General features: G+C 36.6%; 1 protein-coding gene across 2 annotated transcripts in view; it reads left to right on the top strand.

The window, feature by feature from the left end:
• Positions 1 to 26657, top strand: part of STK3 (serine/threonine kinase 3) — a 351314-nt gene that overhangs the window by 52175 nt on the left and 272482 nt on the right. For both annotated transcript variants that reach the window (XM_012455810.3, XM_064384446.1), the window contains exon 4: positions 14955 to 15069. In XM_012455810.3, coding sequence (XP_012311233.1) covers positions 14955 to 15069 — 115 coding nt within the window. The remainder of the gene's footprint in view (positions 1 to 14954; positions 15070 to 26657) is intronic.

The raw sequence follows: 26657 nt of genomic DNA, 5'->3' as shown, positions 1-26657 counted from the left end.
AGTCAAAAGAAGTTTTTGATGTTAAAAGGATCATTTAACAGTCTGTATTATATAATCACTTTTTTACTAATTAAGAAGTTATGTTTTATGTAAATCTAATTCACTCTACAAACATTCACTGAACATCTTCAGTTGACCGGGTACTGTGCTAAGATCTAGGAATGCCAAAAGAACTAAGATACTTTTTTCTTTTTGAGAGGCTGGTAGTGAGGTTGGGAAGACAAATATATACATAAATAGCTGTAATATAGCACACTAATTGTACAGACTCTTGCATGGGTGATGTGAGAAGAAGTCAGGGCATCTTCCTCAGCCAGTAGAGCCAGGAAATTTGGAATGCTGACAAAGAATTAATTTGGTAAAGAAATGGAATGATAAGGGAGAGTCCAGGGAATTAACAGGTAGAAAGGTAAAAACAGCTCATTGGGGTGTGCTCTTCTGACAAGATTTAGAATTTTTGGAGTGGAAAGTATGGGACAGAGAATAGAATGAAATGAGGTTGGATAGTTAAATGGAGCTGATGGTGAGAAGAGTCTTAGGCAATGTTAAGTAGCCTGGGCTTTATTCTATGAGGAATGCAGAGTGTATAAATAACGACTGTGTTTAACCTAAAGTTACTTAACCACAGAGGGATTTATTATTCTGCCTTAACAAAAGGTCTGCAGCAATAAAGTAACAGCCATGTCTCAGACTTCTTTTCTTGTACTTCCCCATCCTTAGCGTATGGTTTGTCCTCATGCTTATTATCTCATGGCTACAACAGGGCTGTATGTCTGCATTCCAGGCAGGAGGAAGAAAGGAAGAAGCAGAGAAGGGGATTTCCCAGAAACCTTCAGCTTCAATCTTATTTGTCAGAATTTTCTCATGTGTGACTTAGAGCTGGTGACATAGGGTAGTCTGGATACATTGTTACCCCTCATCAGTTCAAGGCCTTGTAATTAAGAGATTTATGGAAAGCTTTCTCTCCTAACAGTACATAGGATCTATAGATTATAAGCTTTTTGGTTAATGAAGTGACTGAATAATCCTAGAGGAACTTTGCTGCTTTAATCTGTTCAATTTTGCTTTTCTTTAGAGTATGCTGTATATTTAAATTACATTACATATTTTCCATAGCATGTGAAATTCAAGTGATTATAGAAAAAAAAGGTACATTCCTCAGCTGTGGTTCCCACCATTTGATACAGAATAGGAGATGAGATAGCATAGTGCTCGGCCTATCAGGTATGCTTTATACTTGCCTGATGCTAGTATTATTTTGTTATTATGGTTAAAAATAGTTCAGGGATTAGCGTTGTACTTTGAATATTGTCTAGGAAAGTCAGGGTCTCAAATATTACTATTACATATCTCTTCCCTTAATCTTTGTACATCTTGGAACCTGTCAACTCTTGCTTAGATTTCTATACCAGTTTCTTATTTGTTCACTTCGTCTTTCATTTTTTGCCTCCTCCAACCCATCATCTTCATTGAAGCTAGAGTGTTCTTTCTAAAATGCAAATCTAATCAAGCATTCCCCGTTTAAAACCTGTGGCTCACCTTAAATCCAGTCTCCGAGAGTGGCGTACAGGGTCCTTCATGTTCCAGCTAGTGCTTACACCTCCAGTCTCTTACCTGAGTTTCTCTTTCAAGTGCCTGCTTACTTGTATTCTCTATCATCTGAGTCTTAAGTTCTTTGAGTTTGGGGATTGTATTTTACTCATTGTCCTTGGATCCTGCCACATAATGGTTACTCAGATACTAATGAGTACTTCTATTTAATAATTTCTGTTTGGGCAACTCAACTAGAATATCCAGAGGGAATTACACATTTAGCATTCTAAAACCAGTTGTAAACATTCCAGACAAGCCTTTCAAATTCCTATGTGTCAAAGGCATCATCATCTACTTAGTCTTTTAACAAGACTGGGAGTCATTTTTTATTCCTTTTTGTGATACTTCTGATGATACTGAGTCTGGTAGATTTTCCTTCTGAAATGTCATCACTATCTCTATTCTTCTCTTCATTCCTTAAGAAAAGGAATCATCTATATTTTTTTATTAGTACCTGTTCAGTGCCTAGCACTATGAGTTTTGATGAATGAATGAGTGGGTATGGTACGTATGAGGAGGATGAGGAAGAGCATTACAGATTGAAGGAACCCTAGGGAAATCAGGTACTTATTCTTGTTATGCACTTAAGCTTTGAAAGGGAAAGAAAAGTAAATAATACAATGGGAAGGTAATGGGAATAGAATTCAAGAACTTTTGTAACCACTTTATAGCAGAATGCCTTGCACATTCTGCTGTAAAGTGGTATAAAAGTTCTAGAATTCTTTATTTGAGGTACTTCTCAAATATTTGTTGAACAAAATAAATAGTGAAGCAAATATTAGTGAAAAATGGTTTCTGCCTTTTAGATTTTGCTGTCAAATTTATATTGTAAGTATGAAGTTGCAAAGGATCAAAAAATTAGTTGGTTAAAAGACCCTAAAATGCTAAAAGATAGGGCAAGTAAAAAATAAATTAGGGCTGTGCATGGTGGCTCACGCCTGTAATCTTAGCACTTTAGGAGGCCAAGGCGGGCGCATCATCTGAGGTCAGGAGTTCAAGGCCATCCTGGCCAACGTGGCAAAACTCCATCTCTACTAAAAATACAAAAATTAGCTGGACATGGTGGTGGGTGCTTGTAATTCCAGCTACTTGGGAGACTGAGGGAGAAGAATCACTTGAACCCGGGAGGCAGAAGTTGCAGTGAGCTGAGATCGTGCCACTGCTCTCCAGCCTGGGTAACAGAGTAAGATTCCGTCTTAAAAAACAAAAAAAGGAAATAACAGGGACAAACCTGGATTTTAGCTACCAATTACTAGTATTAATGTAAACATGTTATTAAGAAATTAGCATAAAAATGATTGGAAGAAAACAGTATGAATTGAAAAATTCCCACATAATACACTGAAATTTTGGTTAGGGAAAATGAGATGTGCAGTTCTGAAATTTAACTATTTTCTTAATACATTCAGTCTATTTGGGAATTTGGTAAATTGTCTTGCTTTCTACACTTAATAAAAAGACCAAAGGGGGTGTTTTAATCTTTTTTTTTTGTTCATTTTAAGTGAATATTTAATAATGGACTGAATACTGCATGTTGGCATAAACATCGAAGGGAGCCCGTCTGCTTTGTTTATTGCTGAATGTTCAGTGCCCAGTTCAGTACCAGGTACAGAGTAGACATTTAATAAATAAATATTTATTTATTTTTATTATACTTTAAGTTCTGAGATACATGTGCAGATCATGCAGGTTTGTTATATAGGTATACATGTGCCATGGTTGTTTGCAGAATTCATCCGCCCCGTCGTCTTCATTAGGTATTTCTCCGAATGTTATGCCTCCCCAGTCCCCCAGCCCTCTGCTATCCCTCCCCAGCCCCCTCCCACCCCTGGACAGGCCCTGGTGTGTGATGTTGCCCTCCCTGTGTCTGTGTGTTCTCATTGATCAGCACGCACTTATGAGCAAGAACATGCGGTGTTTGGTTTTCTGTTCTTGTGTCAGTTTGCTGAGAATGATGGTTTCCAGCTTCATCCATGTCCCTGCAATGGACATGAACTCATCCTTTTTTATAACTGCATAGTATTCCATGGTGTATGTGTGCCACATTTTCTTTATCTAGTCTATCATTGATGGGCATTTGGGTTGATTCCAAGCCTTTGCTATTGTAAGCAGTGCTGCAGTAAACATACGTGTGCTTATGTCTTTATAATAGAATGATTTATAATCCTTTGGATATGTATCCAGTAATGGGATTGCTGGGTCAAGTGGTATTTCTGGTTGTAGATCTTTGAGGAATCGCCACACTGTCTTCCACAATGGTTGAATGAATTTACACCAACAGTGTAAAAGTGTTCCTATTTTTCTATATCCTCTCCAGCATCTGTTGTCTCCTGGTTTTTTTAATGTTTGCCATTCTACCTGGTGTGAGATCATATCTCAGTGTAGTTTTGATTTGCATTTCTCTAATGACCAGTGATGATGAGCTTTTTTCATATGTTTGTTGGCTGTATGTCTTATTTTGAGAAGTGTCCATATCCTTTGCCCACTTTTTGATTTTTTTTCCTTGTAAATTTGTTTAAGTTCTTTGTAGATTCTGATTATTAGCCTTTTGTCAGATGGGTAGATTACAAAATTTTTTTCCTGTTCTGTTGGTTGCTGGCTCACTCTAATGATAGTTTCTTTTGCTGTATGGAAGCTCTTAAGTTTAATTAGATCCCATTTGTCTATTTTGGCTTTTGTTGTCATTGCTTTTGGTGTTTCAGTCATGAAGTCCTTGCCTGTGCCTTTGTCCTGAATGGTATTGCCTAGGTTTTCTTCTAGGGTTTTTATGGTGTTAGGTCTTATGTTTAAATCTTTAATCCATCTGGAGTTAATTGTATAAGGTGTAAGGAAGGAATCCAGTTTCAGCTTTCTGCATATGGCTAGCCAGTTTTCTCAACACTACTTATTAAATAGGGAATTCTTTCCCCATTGCTTGTTTTTGACAGCTTTGTCAAAGATCAGAGGGTTGTAGATGTGTGGATAAATCGTAGAATGTTAGTGCTAGACTACACTTTTGTGGGTCAGCTAGTTTAGTGTTTTTCCGATCATACTCTGCTCTAAGGAGGTACTTTTAGGGTTGTTTCCTTTACTGAAGAATGGAGTAGAATCAGAACCTCATTATTGCTTTTTTTTTTTTTTAAATATAGGGGACTCTTGAAATTTTTATTTGAAGAAAAGTCTTATAGTGCTAAAGCGTATTTAAAAACAATTTTGCAGGTACAGAAAATGACACCTAGAGCTTTTACGTGAATTGCCCAAGATCACACTGCTAGTTAGTAACTGAGATGCAATAAGAACCCACATTTACCCTACTCCAGGGCGAGTGTTGAAGAAAGCAATGCCTGTAAAAAGATTCCAACAGTTCAAAGTGAAACACTCTCAAGGCATGAGGCAACAGCTGGTTAGCAATGCTATGTGCCAGGTAATATGGATACGAGGGAACCACGATTGACATAGCCCCTACCCTCCTGGTGCTTATATGCCGGAGAAGGAACTTTTCGTATCTAAACAAAGAGAAATACATTTTTACGACTCAGAGCACACACTTATCCCCTTTTTACTCATTCAACTAATATGTATTGAGTACCACCTACTCCTAAGTCTAGCCCTGATGTGTTCTCAGAAGAGATATAACAAAGAATGAGTCTCAGGGTTTAGAGAGACTTTCACTTAGCTGGAAGAGACAGTTGAATGGGTAGGCTGTTTTAATACACAGTGTGGTAAGAACTGTGATGGGATAGATATGGGGAACTGCGTGGATTAGAGGAGATACCTGATACCTCATGTTTGGGGATTCAGGGAAAGCTTTCCCAGGGAGTTCATACCTAAGCTGAGTCCTGATTGATGAGTTAGGTTTGCTGAGCAAAGGGAAGAGACAACTTTTACGGCAGAATAGAGCATTTCCTCCTGGCCTGTTCAGCGTGTCCCTGAGCACCCCCTGGCTTCTGTCAGAGCATGCTACACTCTTACCTGTTGTTTCTAGATAAGATGCAATTTGAACACTGTTTCTGAGGAAGATTCCACATATGAGTAGAACATAATGGCATTGCATATGTAGGCAGAAGCCTGACCATGAAGGGCCTCAAAACAAAGGTAAAGAGAATGGGCTTTGTTTGATATACAAGAAAAAAAATCAGTGAAGAATTCTAAGTAGAGGAATAACATGATGTAATTTATACTTTTAAAGTTTCTGTGGCTGCTGAATGAAAGCTAGATTGTAGGGAAGCAAATGTGAATATAGGGAGACCAATTAAAAAGTGGTGTTAGTCCATGCAGGAGATTGTATTAAGCATATCTTTTTATTTTCTGTATCCGTAATGCTTTGATATCTGGGACCTTGCTAAAACTGAAGTGACTGCCCTTCTCAGGGTTAGCTAATTCCTAGAGACAGCAAACTAACTCCCATGTGAGGATGTCTTTCATATGCACATCAACCTATCTAGACCCCAAACACCCCACCACCTCCATGGTCACACTCTAGGGTCAACTTTTCCCCTTCCCAGATTGCCCCAGGGTTAGGTACCAGACAACCAGAGAAAATCCTGTGCCCCAGAACCCACTTGAAATACTCAAAGTAGCCAATCCTAAACCTGTTTTGCCCTGTCTCAACTGTTCTCTTCCACAGAAACCACATAAAGATTCTTGCCTACTTTCCCTCCCCTCACTTTCTCTGCTTCCTAACTAACCCTCCTAACTGTCCCTGTGGAGCCCTCTGTGACACAGCACACCTCCTCCTCTTGGGAGCTGTACGTATAGCAGTATATCTTTTCAATAGCAATAGTTTACTGATCTGTTGGCCTCATGATATATGAGTAAAAATAAAATGTACATTTTAAAAGAAGTTGGTGGCTTGGATTAAAGTGAGTATAGTAGAAATACAAAAAATTAGCCAGGTGTGGTGGCACACACCTGTAATCCCAGCTACTCAGGAGGCTGAGGCAGGAGAATCGCTTGAACCCAGGAAGCAGAGGTTGTGGCGAACCAACCTGGTGAAACCCTATCTCTACTAAAACTACCAAAATTAGCTGAGTGTGGTGACACAGGCTTGTAATCCCAGCTACTTGGGGGGGAGGGATGAGAATTGTTTGAACCCGGGAGGCAGACACTGCAGTGAGCCAAGATGGTGCCACTGCATTCTAGCCTAGGTGGCAGAGTGAGACTCTATCTCAAAAAAAAAAAAAAGAGAGAATTTTTTTTTCTGAAGGATATGTGGTCTATCCACTGGTGGAGTGAAGCTGAACTCTGAGTCTGTATCAGAGTCACTGGTAGAGCTTTTAAAAACCTACCGTATTAGAACCTCAAAGGGTATGTGCTTGGGTAACAGGTGGTTCTGATGCACAGCCAGGTGTAGGAACACTACTCCCTATAAAAGTTTCCACATAGGCTCAGTACCTCAAAGGAGTACATATAAAGAAAGTTTGTTTTTATGTTTCCCATATATTGAAGTTCTATATCTATTTTTAATTTCATTTGTTTGTAAACAAGCACTTTTCTTAAATGGTTCATTTATGAACTCCTAATACATACTTTCCATTCCCAAGACCTAGCAAAGCTAAGTATGCCTGGAAATTTAAGATATGAGGTAGAGAGTGATCAGAGATATGGATACAAGGTAGACTTTGAAAGAACTTATGTGTGATATGAAGCAGATAGGACCTTTTCCTTTGGGTAATGGAGAGCTATTGGAGAATTTTTGTTTAACTAGAGGAGCAGAATGATCAGCTTATTTTACGTTTGTTTTAAAGTAAGGTACCTTGTCAACTGTATGTAGCATAGATTTGAAGTGGGGAGAAAACTGTGACAAAGAGACCAGTGGGGAGCAAGTCTCTGTAAGAGGTAATGGAGGGATAAAACAGGATTGAATTTAGGCCCTTCAGCTCTAACCACTCTGTTCTACCTTAGACTTCAAGACATAATCAATTTTTTTGTATTTTGTATTTATTGCCTTTGTTTTTAATATAAAATTATAACAGAAAAATTTTAAACTTCTATTTTTTAAATGACTGATATTTTTATTATTTATTTTTAACTTTTATTTCAAGTTCAGGGGTACATGTGCAGGTTTGTTACATAGGTAAACTTGTGTCATGGGGATTTGTTGTGCAGATTATTTTATCACCCAGGTATTAAGTCTAGTACCCATTAGTTATTTTTCTGGATCCTCTCCCTCTTTCCACCCTCCACCTTCTGTTAGGTCCCAGTGTGTGTTGTTCGCTCTGTGTGTCCATGTGTTCTCATCGTTTAGCTCCCACTTATGAGTGAGAAGTGGTATTTGGTTTTCTGTTCCTATGTTAGTTTCCTAAGGACAGTGGCCTCCAGCTCCATCCATGTCTCTGCAAAGGACATGACTTTGTTCTTTTTTATGGCTACATAGTATTCCATGGTGTGTATGTACCAGATTCTCATTATCCAGTCTATCCTTCATGGGCATTTAGGTTGATTCCATGTCTTTGCTATTGTGAAGAGTGCTAGTTGCAGTGAACGTAAGCATGCATGTGTCTTTATACTAGAACAATTTATATTCCTTTGAGTATATATCCAGTAATGGGATTGCTAGGTTGAATGGCATTTCTGTCTCTCTGTCTTTGAGGAATTGCCACACTGTCTTCCACAATGGTTGAACTAATTTACACTCTCACCAACAGTGTTTAAGCATTCATTTTTCTCCACAACCTTACCAGCATCTGTTATTTTTTTTTAACTTTAAATAATATTCATTCTGGCTGGTGTAACATGGTATTTCATTGTGATTTTGATTTGCATTTCTCTAATGACCAGTGATGTTGAGCTTTTCTTCATCCAGGGCTTGTTGGCCACATGTAGGTCTTCTTTTGAAAAGTGTCTGTTCATACCCTTTGCCCACTTTTTAATGGAGTTGTTTGTTTTATTTTTCTTGTAGATCTGTTTAAGTTCCTTATAGCTGCTGGATATTAGACCTTTGTTGGATGCATAGTTTATTCAAAAATTTTCTCTCATTCTGTAGGTTGTCTGTTTACTCTCTTGATAATTTCTTTTTTTGAGACAGAGTTTTGTTCCATTGCCAGGCACCAGGCTGGAGTGCAGTGGCATGATCTCAGTTCACTGCAACCTCTGCCTCCCGGGTTCAAGCAATTCTCCTGCCTCCCAGGTTCAAGCAATTCTCCTGCCTCAGCCCCCCAAGTAGCTGGGACTACAGGCGTGTGCCACCATGCCCAGCCAATTTTTGTATTTTTGGTAGAGATGGAGTTTCACCGTGTTGGACAGGATGGTCTCGATCTCTTGACCTTGTGATCCGCCCGCCTTGGCCTCCCAGAATGCTGGGATTACAGGTGTGAGCCACCACGCCCGACCTCTCTCGATAGTTTCTTTTGCTGTACAGAAGCTCTTCGGTTTTATTAGATCCCATTTGCCAATTTTTGCTTTTGTTGTTGCTTTTGGTGTCTGTCACGAAATCTTTGCCCATGTGTATGTCATGAATGGTATTGCCTGGGTTATCTTCTAGGGTTTTTATAGTTTGGGGTTTTACATTTAAGCCTTTAATCCATCTTGAGTTTAATTTTTGCACGTGATATAAGGAAGGGGTCTAGTTTCAATCTTCTGCATATGGCTAGCCAGTTATCCCAGCATCATTTATTAAATAGGTAATCCTTTTTCCATCATCTGTTATTGTCATGTTTGTCAAAGATCACATATTTGTAGTATTATGGTCTTATTTCTGGGTTCTCTATTCTGTTTCCTTAATCTATGTGTCTTTTTTTTTGTATCATCACCATGCTGTTTTGGTTACTGTAGCCCTGTAGTATAGTTTGAAGTCAGGTAGCATGATGCCTCCAGCTTTGTTTTTTTTGCTTAGGATTGCCTTGGCTATTTGGGTTCTTTTTTGGTTCCATGTGAATTTCAAAATAGTTTTTTCTAGTTCTGTGCAGAATCTCAAATGGTAGTTTTAATAAGAATAGCATTGAATCTATAAATTGCTTTGGGCAGTATGGCCATTTTAATGATATATGTGTGTATATATGTAAATATATATATATATTTTTGAGATGGAGTCTTGCTCTGTTGCCCAGTGGTGCTATCTTGGCTCATTGCAACCTCCACCTCCCAAGTTCAAGTGATTCTCCTGCCTCAGCCTCCCAAGTAACCGGGATTACAGGCATGTGCCACCATGCCCAACTAATTTTTGTGTTGTTAGTAGAGAAAGAAAGGGTTTTCACCATGTTCGCCAGGCTGATCTTGAACTCCTGACCTCAAGTGATCCACCTGCCTCAGCCTCCCAAAGTGCTGGGTTTACAGATGTGAGCCACTGTGCCTGACCTCATTTTAATGATACTAATTCTTCCTATCACTGAGCATGGAATGTCTCCCCATTTCTTTATGTCATCTCTTATTTCTTTGAGCGGTGTTTAATAGTGTAGAGATCTTTGTCCTCCCTAGTTTGCTGTCATCCAATGTTTTTTATTCTTTTTGTAGCAGTTGTGAATGGGAGTTAGTTCCCTATTTGGCTCTTGGCTTTACTGTTACTGGTGTATAGGAATGCTAGTGATTTTTGCACATTGCTTTTGTATTCTGAGACTTTGCTGAAGTTGTTTATCAGCTTAAGAAGCTTTTGGGCTGAGGCTATGGGTTTTCTAGATATAGGACCATGTCATCTGCAAACAGGGATAGTTGGACTTCCTCTCTTCCTATTTGTATGACCTTTATTTCTTTCTCTTGCCTGATTGCCCTTGCCAGGCCTTGCAATACTATGTTGAATAGGAGAGGTGAGAGAGTGCATCTTTGTCTTATGCTGGTTTTCAAGGGGAATGCTTCCAACTTATGCCCATTCAGTATGATGTTGGCTGTGGGGTTTTCATATATGGCTCTTACTATTTGAGGTATGTTCCTTCAATACCTAGTTTATTGAGAGTTTTTAACATGAATGGACGTTTAATTTTATTGGAAGCCTTTTCTGTGTCTATTGAGATAATCGTGTGGTTTTCATCTTTAGTTCTGTTTATGTGATGAATCACATTTATTGATGTGTGTATGTTGAACCAACCTTGCATCCCAAAGATAAAGCTTACTTGATTATGGTGGGTAAGGTTTTTTATATGCTGCTGGATTTGGTTTGCTAATGTTTTGTTGAGGACTTTTGCATTGGTGTTCATCAAGGATATTGGCCTAAGTTATCTTTTTTCGTTGTATCTCTGCCAGGTTTTGGTACCAGAATGATGCTGGCTTCATAAGATGAGTTAGGGAGCATTCTCTTTTCCTCAGTTTTCTGGGATAGTTTCAGCAGGAATGGTATCAGCTCTTCTTTGTACATCTGCTAGAATTCAGCTGTGAATCCATCTGGTCCTGGGTTTTTGTTGTTGTTTTTTTTTTGTTTTGGATGATAGGCTATTTATTACTGCCTCAATGTCAGAGCATGGCTAAAATTTTAAAGGCTGTACTAAGAAGTCTTCCCTGACAGTCCTCTCTTAACTTCCACAATTGGTAGAGTCTCTACATGTTCTTTTATCATACTTTCAATTTTTTCCCCCCGTTTGTTTCTATGTCTTATTTATCTTACATTTGTGCCCAGCAAAATAACTACTGTTTTTGATTGTAGCTACTACTAGATAGACGTAGTTATTCGAACAAGTTGTCCTCTTACATGTCATACTTGGTTTTTCCCTATTTGTGTACCTTTGTTCATGGCCTTTCTCTTTTCTAGAATATTCTTACCCCATTCTCTGTCTACACTTTGGAGTTTAAACTTTTCTTTCATAATCTCATTCAAATCTCACTTCTTCCACAAAGTTCTCTTTGGATGATTCTAACGTTATTTCCTCATTTGAGCTCTTGTAGCATTTAAGTTGTGTTCTATTTAGTTTCTGCTGTCTTATATTTTCTATCTTTATGTATTTTGTGAATATCGTATTCTGCCTCTTTGAGATAGGTAAGATTTCTCATACATCAATATATGTAGTTTATTCATAAGAAATACTACTGCTGATGGTCATTTACCCTTTTTTAAATATTCCTGAAGACAACTTGACTATAAACATAGTTTATTCTCCTCTGGAAGACATAAGACCTCAGTTTAGAAATTAAATTGCTAATATTTTAATTCTATAAATTAAAGCAGAAAAAATTATAGTTTTTTTTCTCTAGAATTTTCAAAAGCCAGAATGAAAGAAAATTTAAAATAATTCTTTTTTGGTGTCATTGAAATGTAGATTATTTTAAAGTTGATTAATATTTGACTGAATGCAAAATCCTTTAGAAGACTTATATTTATTTATTTATTTATTTATTTATTTATTTATTTTGAAATAAGCTTAACAATTGCTACACCATGTCTTCATTATTTTTAATCTTTTAATTTTTATTCGGCTCTTGGGTCAATTAGTGTGAATCAACGTAATTTCAGTGCCATTTTTTTTCACTTTTTTGTGCATTTGGAATCTGAGAATATTATTCCCTTGCCTTTGTTAATAAATGACTACTTTTTTTTTTTTTACAAAAGTCCTGTGTTATAATTGTTTTCATACTCAAAATTTTTTAGGTATTATTTCATAATACTCAGGAATTTAATGTTGTAGAGGAGAGGTTGGATGTTATATTGTTTTTGTTGTGTTGCAGGTAATCCGTTCTCCTCTTGAGTTATAATTGAATTATTTTTGTTAATACACAGGACATTAATATCAGTCTGGGTATATCTTTATTTGCTTGGTTTGGAATACAATGATACTATTTTGATCTGTATCATGGTCTATCTTTGACTTGGACTTTTGCTCTTATTTTTTATAATTGATTAGTGCATCTTTTTCATTTGTTCTAGTTTCTTCTTTAGATGTAGAATTATCAATATGTTGGCTTTCCAGTTTTTTTCTTAGATATATATTATTTTCTTTCTTTCTTTTTTTTTGAGAAAGAAAGAAAGGAAAAGAATAAAGAAAAGAAGGAAAAAGGAAGAGAAAGAGAGAGAGAGAATAAGAGTATTGCTTTCTTGCCCAGGCTAGAATGCAGTTTAGTAATGGGTATTGAAAACCTCTTTTATACCAATAATTATACTTGTACTTGATGTAAACAGGAAGGAATAAGGGAAGAAAATAACAAACGAGCAGCCAACCAATATTTCATTTAAACCTATGAAATGCTATGCAATTACTGAGGAGTGATTTACTTCCAATTATGTAGTCACTTATGGAATAGGTGTGAGGTGGTAATGTATTTTTTATGTATTTGAAGTGGAGAGTTCTATAAATGTTTACTAAGTTTACTTGTTCTGGGTCTGAGTTCAAGTCCTGGATGTCCTTGTTAATTTTCTGTCTCGTTAATCTATCATTAGGTCTTCTTGTTACATTGATCCTTTTGCCATTATGTAATGTCCTTCTTTGCCTCTTTTGCTCTTTGTTGCTTTAAAGTCTACTTTATCAGAGGCGAGAATTGCATCTCCTGCTTTTTATTTATTTGTTTATTTTTACTCTCTGATTGGTTGATAAATCTTCCTCCTCTTTGTTTTGAGTCTTTGTGCATCGTTGCATGTGATATGGGTCTGGATGCAGCATACCAGTGGGTTTTTTATCCGATTAGAATATATATAACTTTAATGCTGGCATTTAATACTAGCTGGCTGTTTTGCCCATTAGTTAGTGTAAATTTTTCATTGTGTTAATGTTCTTTTCTTTTTGATATATTTTTGGAAAGGCTGATATTGGTTGTTCCTTTATATGTATAGTGCTTCTTTCAGAAGCTCTCGTAAAGCAGGCCTGGTGGTGGTGAACTCTCTAAGTACTTGTTTGTTCGCAAAGGATTTAATTTTTCCTTCGATTATAAAGCTTAGTTTGGCTGGATAGGAAATTCTGGGTTGAAAGTTCTTTTCTTTAAGGATGTTAAATATTGGTCCCCACTCTTTTCTGGCTTGTAGGGTTTCTGCTGAGAGATCTGCTGTAAGTCTGATAGGTTTCCCTTTATGGGTAACCTGACCTTTCTCTCTGGCTGCCCTTCGTATTTTCTCCTTCATTTCAACCCTAATAAATCTGGCAATTATGTGCCCTGGGGTTGGTCTTCTTGAAGAATATCTTTGTGGTGTTCTCTGTATTACCTGGAGTTGAATATTACCCTGCCTTGCCAGGTTGGGAAAGTTTTCCTGAATGATATCCTGAAGAGTATTTTCCAACTTGGATTCATTCTCTTCATCACATTCAGGTACACCTATCAAACGTAAATTAGGTCTTTTCACATAGTCCCATATTTCCTGGAGACTTTGCTCATTCCTTTCATCCTTTTTTTTCCAATCTTGTCTTCTCGTTTCATTTCACTGAGCTGGTTCTCGACTTCTGATATCCTTTCTTCTACTTGATCAATTCGACTGTTTAAACTTGTGCATGCTTCGCGAAGTTCTCGTGTTGTGTTTTTCAGCTCCATCAATTCACTTATATTCCTCTCTAAATTGTCCATTCTCGTTAACATTTCGTCAAACCTTTTTTCAAGGTTCTTAGTTTCTTTGCATTGGGTTAGAACAAGTTCTTTTAATTCACAGAAGTTTCTTATCACCCACGTTTTGAAACCTGCTTCTGTTATTGGAACACACTCTTAATCTATTAAGCCTTGTTCCGTTACTGATGAGGAATTGCGATCCCCTGTGGAAGGAGAGGCATTCTGATTTTGAGTATTCTCTGCCTTTTTACGCTGATTTCTTCCCTTCATTATATATTTATCCGTCTGTTGTCTTTGTAATTACCGACTTTCCAACTAGATCTCTGAGCAGACGTCCAACTTGTCGATTCCCAGCGCCGAAATCTGAGCAATCCACTGCGCCGGCCAAAACAGCGGTGTTAAGATTGATGGTGCTTTTCTGCCCGGGAATCTCTGGACTCTGCACCAAAAACTGGTGCGCTAAGGCGCCAGCAAAACCGCCACGCCGGCCACAAGAGTCGCCCTGGCGACACGTGGGGCTCCTCCGCTGGGAATCTCCTGGTCCGTGAGCAACAAATGTTCCTCTGAAAGTGTGGCGTCCTCTCGTTCTCTGCGCTTTCACTGAGAGCTAGGACCCCGAGCTGCTAATGATCAACCATCTTGGATCTCTCCTAGAAGACTTATATTTAAAATGCTTTAGTTAAAGGGAAAAATTTTCATTTATTCCTCATGTTAAGTAGTAAGTTCTTTGCCAGAATGAAGTCTTATTTTCTACAGAATCACTCAAAACATTTGGACCTCTTCTGTTTTGTAATCCTATTAAATTTATCCATGAATTAAAGCCTAATTATGCATAGTTGGTGAACCCTAGATATTGAGAATTTGATGTACAACAGAAATTTACTTCTTTAACTTATTGGAACATTATGAAATACTGAAAATACTTTGTATTGGGATTAAGAAAAAAATTCTGTTGGGAATTAACTAAATTTAATTGTTTATGTATTTTCCTTTAGCCCATATGTTGTAAAGTACTATGGCAGTTATTTTAAGAATACAGACCTCTGGATTGTTATGGAGTACTGTGGTGCTGGCTCTGTCTCAGACATAATTAGATTACGAAACAAGACAGTAAGTATTTTAAAATTGTTTTGCTAATCTCATTTCTAAAGATCATATTTTAGAATCTGACTAGTTGTTATTTTGTTAGAAAGAAAATAATAGCGAAAAAGAAAAGATTTTAAGCGGTGTAAAGATATCTAGTAGGAGGTGTGAGAACCAGCCATATATCTTTCTATGACAGATTTAGGAACTACATGATTATTTAATTTATTTATTAGGATAATTTTTGGTGTGTCACAGAGTACTTCTCTTCTTCATTTGGAATAGTGTATATGTGTTGTTTAACAATGTGACTTTTATAAATTGTGGCTAGAATTTTATTTAAAGTTTATGATATTCATAGTATTTACTTAAATTTTCTGTATTATAATTTATGGCTCGTAATATTTGAAGAAATTACATGTTTCTGAATTTTAAAAAATAATTGAAAACATTTTTGTATTTTCACAAATATTGTCAGGATGTGTGAAAGTGATAGAAATATACATATTTCTATAAATTTAGCTTAGTGAAATGTATTGTTTCATAAAAGCTTTTTTATGATTGTTTTAACTCTACAAGTAGAAGTGCTATTTACAGAATTGTTTACTTTAGTCTAGTAATGCATCTAGTTTATTTGGACAATTTGTATGAACCAAAGTGACCTTTTTTTCTTGAATAAGAAGAGTAATCAGTGAAATAATTTATAATTCTGTATTAGTAACATTATTATATATTGTCAGCCACGTTTCAGTAAAATACATTCAAAAAAAATTGTTAACTGCTTCAGTCAATTTATGGTTAATCAGAATCATTTTAAAGTTTGATTTCGGAAGTACATTGTAAGTTTAATTTGCTATTTTCTTTTTCTCTGTTAGGGAAAAGAAGGCAAATAGGATTTCTTTTAAGGGAAGTGAAACAGAAATTGAAATAATCCCTGTTTTGACAGACTAGATTAAGTGATCTGTGACACTCTAATTATATGTTTTAGAATTTCTATGATGCTTAACTGGCGTTTATGTAAATCAGATGACTTGAGTGGTGGAACAATGCTTCAGTGGAAAATAATTGTATTCCATTTAGAGAAGTGTTTTAAAATTATTTCAGGGCTAAACTCAGTGCATTTGATATTTAAAGTTATCAAGTAGGAATATGAAGTAAAAGCGTGTGAAATAGAAAATTTTAAACCTCTCTGTTTTCTTGGTTTTAAGTGTTAATGTTACGATTTTGAGTAGATGTGAAGTGTTTGATCCAAGTAGTTTAATTCTTGTTGCCAATAATTACAACTGTTAAGGTGTATTATAGTTCTTAAAGATAGGTATAGATGAGATCATTATCTTCAGAAAACTCATCATCAGTTGTCAAAGACAAGATTTTACCCGTTCATATTCTTTGTTATAAGACATAGTCCACTGAGCATGTTGGGGAGTTGTACACTTGGAATAGTGTAGTTGTTACTCTCACACAACAGGTGCCCTGGGTTCTGGGGTGGCGTGGTAAGAATCTAATATCCATATATGAAAAGGAACCCAGAACTGCACAAGAGATTGATCAGGAGCTGTAGGTATATCGTTTCTGAGTGTTGCCTTGATGACACCTCCTATTAAATCACAGAAATATTTGTATCTTTCTTTTCTAATGCAAGGACATTTTTCTTCATTTATTTATTATCTGTAAAGAGTACCATTATTGTTAAGGTTAGTAATACAAGGATATGTATCATCTCATTTAAAAAATATATTCACATTGTAAGCATTTGTTCACTGGAGAGATACTCTTGATTATCTGAATTTCAGAAGCATGACTATTTCTGATTGACTGGCTTTCAAAAATGTGACCAGTGTTAACAGTTATCTTTGATTAAACAGGGTAAAACTCACTCTAGTAATTGTTTTCATGGTCATAAAACAATCTTTCCTAAGAATATGGCAATTTGTTTTTAAGAGCTTTTATGGTCTTTTGTTTTTTATGATACATTTTGTTTCTTTAAATTCTGTATACATTTTAAATAGCACAAGGAATTCTTGTTATTTTATATTGTTATTTTATATCACAGATGTTTATATTTACTCATGTATATATGCTTTTTATTGTTCTTTATTTCTTTCTGGATTTCTCAGTTGCCTAAAGAATGTCCTTTAGTATTTCCTTATGTGTGGGCATGATGATAAGATCTATTGTTTTTTTTTTTGGTGAAAATGTTATTTTACTTCTTGTTTTCCTTTTTCCTTTTTTGAAACAGGTTCTCACTCTTTTGCCTAGCTGGAATGCAATGGTGTGATCACAATTCACTGCAACTTTGAACTCCTGGGCTCAAGGGATCTTCCAGCCTTAGCCTCCTGAGTAACTAGGACTTCAGGAGCATGCCACCATGCCTTGCTAATTAAAACGAATTTTTTTTTGTAGAGATGGGGTCTCGCTATGTTGCCTAGGCTGGTCTTCAATTCCTGGTCCTAAGCAATTCTCCTGCCTTGGCTTCCCGTAGTGCTGGGAATACTGGTGTAAGCTACCATGCCTGACCCCTCACTTCATTTCTGAACAGTATATTGCTGGGTAAAGAATTCTAGGTCGGTGATTCCTTTTAGCCTTTTAAAGATCTTATTCCAGAAATCTTGTAGTATTTTATATCCCAGAACATAATTTATTTTTAATTTTGAGGCAGGTTCTTGTTCTGTCACTCAGGCTTGAGTGCAGTGGTATGATCATGGCTCACTATAGCTTTGACCTCCTGGGGTCAAGTGATCCATCCACCTCAGCCTCCTGAGTAGCTGGGACCACTGTCATGCACTAACATGCCTGACTAATTTTTTAAATTTTTTTGAAGAGACAGGGTCTCACTTGGTTGCCTAGGCTTATATCCTAGAACATATTAATTATAGTCTAATTTTGTCTGCTAACCTTTTAAATGTTACTCTCCTGTGGGTCTCTTTCTATTTTATATTGTTTCTCTTGTTTTTTATTGTTTTCGTCTATGCCTGGTTATCTTTGATAGAGTGCTAGACATTGCATAAAATGTGATAGAGTTTATTTGAATTTCTGAATGATGATGTCTTTTACTTAAGGTTTTTGTTTGTTTCTAACTGGTGGCTAGAACTAGCAATCCTGGATCACTTTAATTAGAGTTAGAGATCATTTCAGTCTGGGCTTTAGTACAGTTATGTGTTCTATAATGATGTTTCCATCAATGATGGACTGCATATAGAATGGTGGTCCCATAAGGTTATAGTATCGTATTTTCACTGTATCTTTTCTATGTTTGAACATGTTTAGATACACAAATACATATCATTGTGTTACTGCTGCCTACAGCATTCTGTACAGTAACATGCCATACAGGTTTATAGCCTAGGAGCAAAAGGCTATGCCATCTAGGATTATGTAAATACATTCTGTGAAATTGCCTAACGATGTCTTTTTTGGAATGTATCCATGTTGTCAAGTGACACATGACTGTACTTTTGACAGTTGATTCTCCTTTACATCTAGGATATGGTCCTTTGATATTCTAGGGCTTCTCAGTTTCTTGGTAGGTTTTGATTTCCAGTCTTTAACCTTCTCATCTTGTAAGTCAGTCAGAAGGTCTGCTTTGCTTCTTAGCCTCTTGACTTCTGTTCCATAATTGATAGATGCCTCTTGAGGAAAAGCAGCCCTTATTGCTATGTTCACCTCTTTCTTTCTTTCTTATATTTTGTTTTCAGACAAAAGGCACTGCTCTTCTATCTTCATTAGTCATCAGATATACTTTTAAATGTATTTTTCCAGACATTTTTGTTCTTTCAGCAGGAGAGTGGTCTGAATTATCTAGTTTATCATGACCAGAAATGGAACTCTTTCTAATAGCATAAGTTTTGTTATTAGCAGTTCTGTTCCGCTATGAGTAAACGTATGCAGAGCTACCCTCAAAGCCCAAGGGAGCTGAGAGGCTGAAGAAAGAGGCTGACAAATCCAGTTTCCCATAAAGAAACATTTATTAGAGAATTACTAACAGAAATAATGTTTTGGGTGGCCAAGAGGTGGTGTATTCCCACATCCACCCTACCCTAAATATCCTTTATATAGCAAGCTCCTTTGGTAAAACATGTGTAGCTCAGACTTTCTTGCTACTCGTGGCCACTGGAGAGGTTAGATAAACACCTTTATGAGAGGTTATCTATGCTACAGGCATTGTTTAAAGACCTTGCTGCTGGAGCCAAACTCCTGTCATTATGGTGGTTTTACTTCAGAATGGTGTCACTCTTGCCTTGCAACAGGCTGGTGTTTTTTTTTTTTTTTTGAGACGGAGTTTTGCTCGTTACCCAGGCTGGAGTGCAATGGCGCGATCTTGGCTCACTGCAACCTCCGCCCCCTGGGTTCAGGCAATTCTCCTGCCTCAGCCTCCTGAGTAGCTGGGATTACAGACACGTGCCACCACGCCCAGCTAATTTTTTGTATTTTTAGTAGAGACGGGGTTTCACCATGTTGACCAGGATGGTCTCAATCTCTTGACCTCGTGATCCACCCGCCTTGGCCTCCCAAAGTGCTGGGATTACAGTCATGAGCCACCGTGCCCGGCCCCAGGCTGGTGTTTTACCTACCTCTTTAATCTAGCTGGAGTTTATTTCTGTATATGATATGAGACAGGGATATACGGTACTTTTATTTATATTTTTTCCTGTGTGGAAATCTAATTGTCCTAACACAATTTTCTATTCCTTTTTAACTGGCTTATATGTCTGTCCTACTAAGGTTTTATATATATTTGGCTCTATATTTGGTCTCTCTGTTCTAGCAGAGATTTATTTGTCTGCTTCTGCAACAGAAACATGTTGTTAATTGTATGGTGGCACGTTTGATATTTGGGATGTAATTCCCTTGTCTTTGTTTTCCTTGATCTCTCATATAAGTTTTATTTTTAAATTTATATTTTATTTATTTTATTTTTTTTGACTGAATTTCACTCTTGTTGCCCAGGCTAGAGTGCAATGGCGTGATCTTGGCTCACTTCAACCTCCGCCTCCCAGGTTCAAGTCATTCTCCTGCCTCAGCCTCCCGAGTAGCTGGGATTACAGGTGTCTGCCACCACACCCAGCTAATTTTTATATTTTTAGTAGAGATGGGGTTTTGCCACCTTGGCCAGGCTGGTCGCAAACTCCTGACCTTTGGTTATTCTCCTGCCTCGACCTCTCAAAGTGTTGAGATTACAGGCATGAGCCACCATGCCTGGCCTCATATAAGTTTACAATAAGTTGTCAAGCTCCACAGAAAGTTTTGCTGGGTTTGTGATTGGATTTAACTCATAAATTGTGTTGGCTGATATTGTCCAGTCCATGATCATAGAATATCTTTGTGTTCAGTTCTTCTTTTATGTGTTTAAATGCATTTTTAAATCTCCTTGAAAATTGTACAGCTAGGCATGGTAGCTCACGCCTGTAATCCTAGCACTTTGGAAGGCTGAGGCAGGTGGATCACCTGAGGTCAGGAGTTCGAGACCAGCCTGGCCAACATGACGAAACCTCGTCTCTACTAAAAATATAAAACAATTAGCCGGGTGTGGTGGTGGGTGCCTATAATCCCAGCTACTTGGGAGGCTGAGGCAGGAGAATCACTTGAATCTGGGGGGGCAGAGGTTGCAAAGAGCCAAAATTATACCACTGCACTGCAGCCTGGGCGACAGACCAAAACTCTTTCTCAAAAAAAAAAAAAAAAAAAAAAAGAGAGAAAGAAAATTGTATACATTTTAATTTTGATTTGCTTCTAGGAGCTTTGTCATTTTTACTGCTAATATGAATGATCTTTTTTTGTTGTTATATTTTCTAGTCTGCTAATGGTAGTATCAAGAATGCTATGTCTTATATATTTTTGTTATTCACCATAGCAGCTTTTGCCATTGGTATTCCTCTGACCCTGTTCCTTGATTTTACTAGTCATTTGCTTATTTATTTTCTATACACGTACCTTTTTTGTAATCCAGTTAATAAGAGCCTGTTTGACATTTTGTATCATTCTTGCCACATGCCCCAGTTATTTCTCTTAATGTCTTTTTAGGAGTTTTATCTTGTCTCTGAAACTCATGCTTTGTGTTTGGGGTCTGTTCCTTAGACTGAGTATTGTAGACTCCGGTTTACTCATTTGCTTGCATGTCTTTTTACTCCTAGTCATTTGGGTATGTCTAGTAAAGCCCTTGAATTGACTTTTCTTATTACATTCACTTAAATGAATTCATGTATGATCTGTGGATGTAGAAATTTATTGACAACTTTAACCTTTATAAATCTAAAAACAGATGTAAAAACACGATCAATGAATGTTTTTGTGCTTATCCTTAAATTGTTAATAAAAACTATAAAATAGAGGTTGAGAATAAGGTTGGATTGGTGCTCAAGTGGACTCGGATGTTGCTCTGACAGCATAATCTTGTTCTGAAGTGAGAGCTTAATTTATAGTTAATTTGATTATGTACTGCATATCTTAACCATATTAATAGCTTTCTCAGAGTAATGGACAGTTTAGATAACATTATTAGAAACTTTTGGATCTCGTCTGACTATGTATAATTTGCATATTCTATTTGTACATATTTATATATAGTGGGCTTCATTTATTATAGAGAAGAAACAAAATTATGTGATGATTTAGAGAGTTAACAATGGATTCTAAACTTTTTGTTTCAAGAGTAATAAGTCTTGGAGAACCACCTATTTTGTGTGTGTGTGTAATTATGCTTGTCTTTGAAAGAAATCTTACTAGGGATAAAGTGTTTTTGGCTGAATTATTGACTGCTGTCTGTTTTTGATCAAATGTTTCCTTGAAAATCGAAAATTAAAGGCACAGGAAAGAGCAAATCCAATTAAGTTACAGGACTTTTAGGCAAAACATTTAAGTTCAGATTTTCTAGGCTGATATATAAACAGAGTTTATATATTACCTCCTTCCTACCTGTACAGTTTCATAACTTGTCACTGTTTTATCAAGTACTTTCCACTTCAGGGTTGCTATAAGAACTGGCTCCTAGAATTAAAACTAGCTTCATATTTTGGTGATTGTATGTATGCCCTTGCCTTGTCCTCTGCCGTTCTTTTAGTGTTACCCCTACCCCCAGTCTTTGCCTAGTGAATTTGCATCCATGAAGGCCCAGCTCAAAATGTTACTGCTTATTTGAAAATTCGCTTATTTTATCAGGTAGTTTGTTGTCTGTTTAGTAATTCATTGATTAATTGGGCCTTTATTGCATATTCATTCTTACATAAAGAAAGAACACATATTCCTCGTGATTGTAACTGAGTCTGAGTAGTAAAGGGTAGAGATTTTGTTTATTTAAGTGCTGATGCTTACTTAACATGGGCCAGATCACAGAGTTGGCACTTGAGCTGGTAATGAATTATGGTAATTAATGGTAGTGGTACTAGAATTAGGAAAAAGGTCAAACTCTCCTGTATCGCTAGTGGGTGATAAAAAGTTTCTCTGATTCCTCAGGTTACATTATGAGTAAAAATCACTATTAGGTTAGTATTCATTGAGTCCTTTTGGTTTTTAAGTATTTGGGGCTCTATAAAGTGGTATAATGTGATTTAAATTTCTCATTTCTGTGATCAGACTCAAAAACACAGCTGAAATCCTGGTATGATATATATTTAGTAACTGATTTTTTCACAGTATTTTAAACTATCTTTTAAGTTTGATGAAACTTCTTTGTAGATAGCCATGGTATCCTGTGCTTGGGAATTACATTTAATTAGTCAGCTTTTAGTATTTGGGAGAAGAGGAATTGTAGTTGCCTTTCCCCTGCTATAAACTGCTCAAGGGCAGCAGTTTTAACATATTTATCTTGAAATATTCTAAGTGCCTAGAATAGCTATTGGCACCTACATGCCTTTGATAAATGTTGAGCTGAAACAGCCAATTTCTTGGCTTCTTATCCTGTGAATATAAAATGACCCTACCTCTCTATTCAGTGTTATATTTTTGTGGATAAGTTATAATTTGCATGGCTACTATTTGGTATTAATAATGTGGATTGCCGAACAAATACGGTCGTATACCAAAGACAAGCCATAAAAAGTATGCTTACTAGTAACCTTGGCATGTGTGAAATACCAGGATATGTTTCATTAGTTTCCTGATTTTTACAAAAGTTATATATGTGTCTATGTTTAATTTTTTGCTTATCTTTAAAAATGTGTATCTTGATAATTTTAACCATAGGCCTTCTGTGTCTCATGAAAAGGCTTATATTGTTGTTGTTTGTGTAAGGTAATATAAGCATTATTTTTTTGAGGAGTTAAGTGTTTTTGAGTTTAAAAAGAATGAAAAGTTTAGTATATTTGTGGTAATAATTTTTGAAGGTTTCCTTCTGAGGAAATTTTTAGAAAACCAATTTATATTAAATGCCATTAAACATCTCGAAACATTTACTGCAGAGTAGAAATGCATAACTGTGAAATTGAAGCTCTTAAAAGACAGGTTAGATTTTTTGATTAGAGGCTTTCCAATGATCTTTACATAATTGTAAAGCTATGTCTTGACATATGGAAGAAATAGAGTCTGTGTCTTAGATGTTTATTGTATACTTAAAAACATTCTAAGAAAATGCCTAAGGTTATTCTCTCCCATTTAGGCCCATTTTTTGATTTGACTACTTGTTTTCATTCATCCTAGTATAGTAGAAATGGCATGAATCCAGGCTTTCAGCAATATGGGTTTTAGTTTTGGTTCTTCTACAAACTAGTTTTATGGTCTGGAGCAAATCACTTAACTGACGAGGACTTCAGTGTCCTCGTCTGTTAAATAACAGGTAATAATTGCATAGTGCTTTACATTTTATTTGGCAGTTGATATGGTTTAGCTCCATGTCCCCACCCAAATCTCATGTTGAATTGTAATCCCCAGTGTTTGGGGAGGGACCTGGTGGGAGGTGATTGGATAATGGGAGCGGATTTCCCCCTTGCTGTTCTTGTGATAGTGAGTTCTCATGAGAGTGTGTAGCACTTCCTCTTTCATCCTCTCTCACTCCACCATGTGAATTCAGTGCTTGCTTCTCTTTTGCCCTTCCATCATGATTGTAGATCTCCTGAGACCTCCCCTGCCAATGCTTCCTGTACAGCCTGTGGAACTGGGAGTCAATTAAATCTCTTTTCTTTTAAATTACCCAGTCTCAGGTAGTTCTTTATAGCAGTGTGAGAATGGATGGATACAGCAGTTTTATTTACATTTTAGTTGAATGGAAAGGTTCAAAACACATTTATTGATTTAGGCCCAGTGCTCTTCCCTAGAGGTACAAATAACTAATAAATGTTGCTGTTTTGCATTCTTCACACACTAGATAAGGTAAAAGATATGTAAAAATCCAAATTCTGTTTTGGAAAGAGTTCGATTTCTTTAGGAGGAAAAAGAAGACACACATAACCTAACAATTTAGAAAAAGTTGCATTGGTGAGAGAATCCATTAGCACAGTGGTACCTTTGTGGCACCAGGGACTGGTTTCATGGAAGACAATTTTTCCACGGATGGGGGTGATGGTTTCAGGATGAAACTGTTACACCTCAGATCATCAGGCATTAGATTCTCATAAAGAGTGCACAACCTAGATTCCTCGCATGTGCAGTTCACAATAGGGTTTATGCTCCTATGAGAATCTGATGCTGCTGCTGAGCTGACAGGAGGTGGAGCTTAGGCAGTAATGCTCATCCACCTGTCACTCACCTCTTGCTGTGCAGCCCAGTTCCTAACAGGCCATGGACCAGTACCCAGGGGTTGGAGACCCCTGCATTAGCAGATTATTGAAAGAGTAGGAGTTATTGAATATAAACTTCAAAAGGGCAGGGATTTTTCTTATTTTGTTCATTGTTTTATCTTCAGCTTCTAGGACAGGTGCTCAGTAAATATGTATTGAAAGAATGAGTGAATAAACGAATGAGTCAGAGTAGAGAGGGCAAAGAACATCTTGGAAGAGGAAACAATGATATGCTCAAATTTTATTTCTATCTCTAAATATCTAAAGTTGTACCCCTAGGTTACCCAAAGAAGAATGTTTCCAGCATGTTTCTTTTTTTGCCCTTAATCAATTGTTCAAAATCACTGCCACATTTTAGGCTGATGGATCTATGTTAGGATCATGTTATATAATTTTCTGTTTCCTGGAGTTTTTTCTTTTTTTTTTTGTTATTTTGAGAAAAGCAGTGTATGCATCTTTTATCATTTTGCTGTTATCTTTGAGCTTCTTACTCAGTATATCTGTTTCCTGGAATATATGTGATTCTTCTTTGAGATTTTCCTGGTGCTTCCTGATTTCTTGTTGTAATGTGGACTCATTGCTTTGAGGTCTGCTTTATAGCTGTATCCTTGGAATTTTTTTTCACTTGACTCTTGGTTAGTGCCACCATTAAAAAAAAGTGTATTTCCTGTTTTCCTGTTTTTACCTTTGTTTTGTATTCTTCCTAAACTGTCTTCTTCATGAAACAAAAATAAGAGGTCAATTATTATTTGAGCCTTTACATATCTGAAAATGTCTTTATTTTGCTTTTATTCTTGGTCGATAGCCTCTGGAGAATTTTACAGTGAAAATAATTTTCTCAGAGCTTTGAGACTTTCCTCCATTTATCTTCTAACATCTAGTGTTGCTAATGGCTGTCAGAGTCTTATTTATTTTTAGTTTTCTTCCCCTTCTGGAAATTTTTGGACTTTTCTTTTTATCTTGACGTTTCTGATATTTCACAAGAATGTGCCTGGGTGTGAGTCCTTTTTATTATAGTTATGCCCACCATTCAGTAGTTCCTGTTAATATATAAACACTTGTCTGTCTTCAGCTTTGGAAAATTTCTGTTTTCTTTATTGAAAGGTTGAATCTCTTGAATTTGAATTTGTTTTCCTCTTAAATTTTCTGTCTTTTTTTGTCTTTTTGCCTTTTGGAGGAGGCAGGGTGCTTTATTTTGCTTTATTTTCTGACTCTTCTAACTGAACTTTTTATTTCAGCAGTTATATTTTAATTACAAGAACTCTTGATTATTCCTTTTCCATAACATATTGATGCTGACATGGATAGAAAAGCTTTTGAAATTGCTTTAAGAATAACAAGTTTTTTTTTTTTTTAATGCTATTGTCTGTTTCCTGAATCATTTCTATTTCTTCTAGGGTTATTGATTTCCTTGTTTTATTTATTCTGGCCTTGCCCTTGGGGTTCGAAGCCTGATTAGGTCTCACCGTAAGCATCTGGACAATGCCTTTTGACTGACAGGCATAATATTAGGGTGAATGGGTTGGGAGCTGGCTTTTAAGGGAAAGGGCCTACAGTAAGTTTTTTATCGAATTTCTTTAGAGAGGAACTCTTTCCCCTTTTTTTTGATCTGGGGATAAATGCCAGAATTCATGTAATCTGCGTGTACATGGGAGTAGGGGCAGACTGGGGACAAGGAGCCAATTCTTGTTTCATTTTCTTCTTTTCAGCTTCTGTAAAAAAGTGAACTCCCTTTCACTCTTGTTCTCACTACCCTATGGTTCTAAGCTTGGAGTCCTTCTGGGGTTTACTTGGTAGATCACTTCTTTGTCAGATCTTGGCTGTGACCATCTCCATAGAAATGCTCCCAAATTTATTATACTCACCTGTGCCTTATATATAGTTTATATCCTATCATACTCTTAGGAG

This window comes from Aotus nancymaae, unplaced genomic scaffold (assembly GCF_030222135.1).
Source record: "Aotus nancymaae isolate 86718 unplaced genomic scaffold, 86718_ANA_hifiasm-v0.15.2.pri h1tg000036l, whole genome shotgun sequence".
Taxonomy (NCBI): Eukaryota; Metazoa; Chordata; class Mammalia; order Primates; family Aotidae; genus Aotus; species Aotus nancymaae.
Note: the sequence above shows the minus strand (reverse complement) of the source record. Positions and strands in the feature narration are given on the sequence as shown.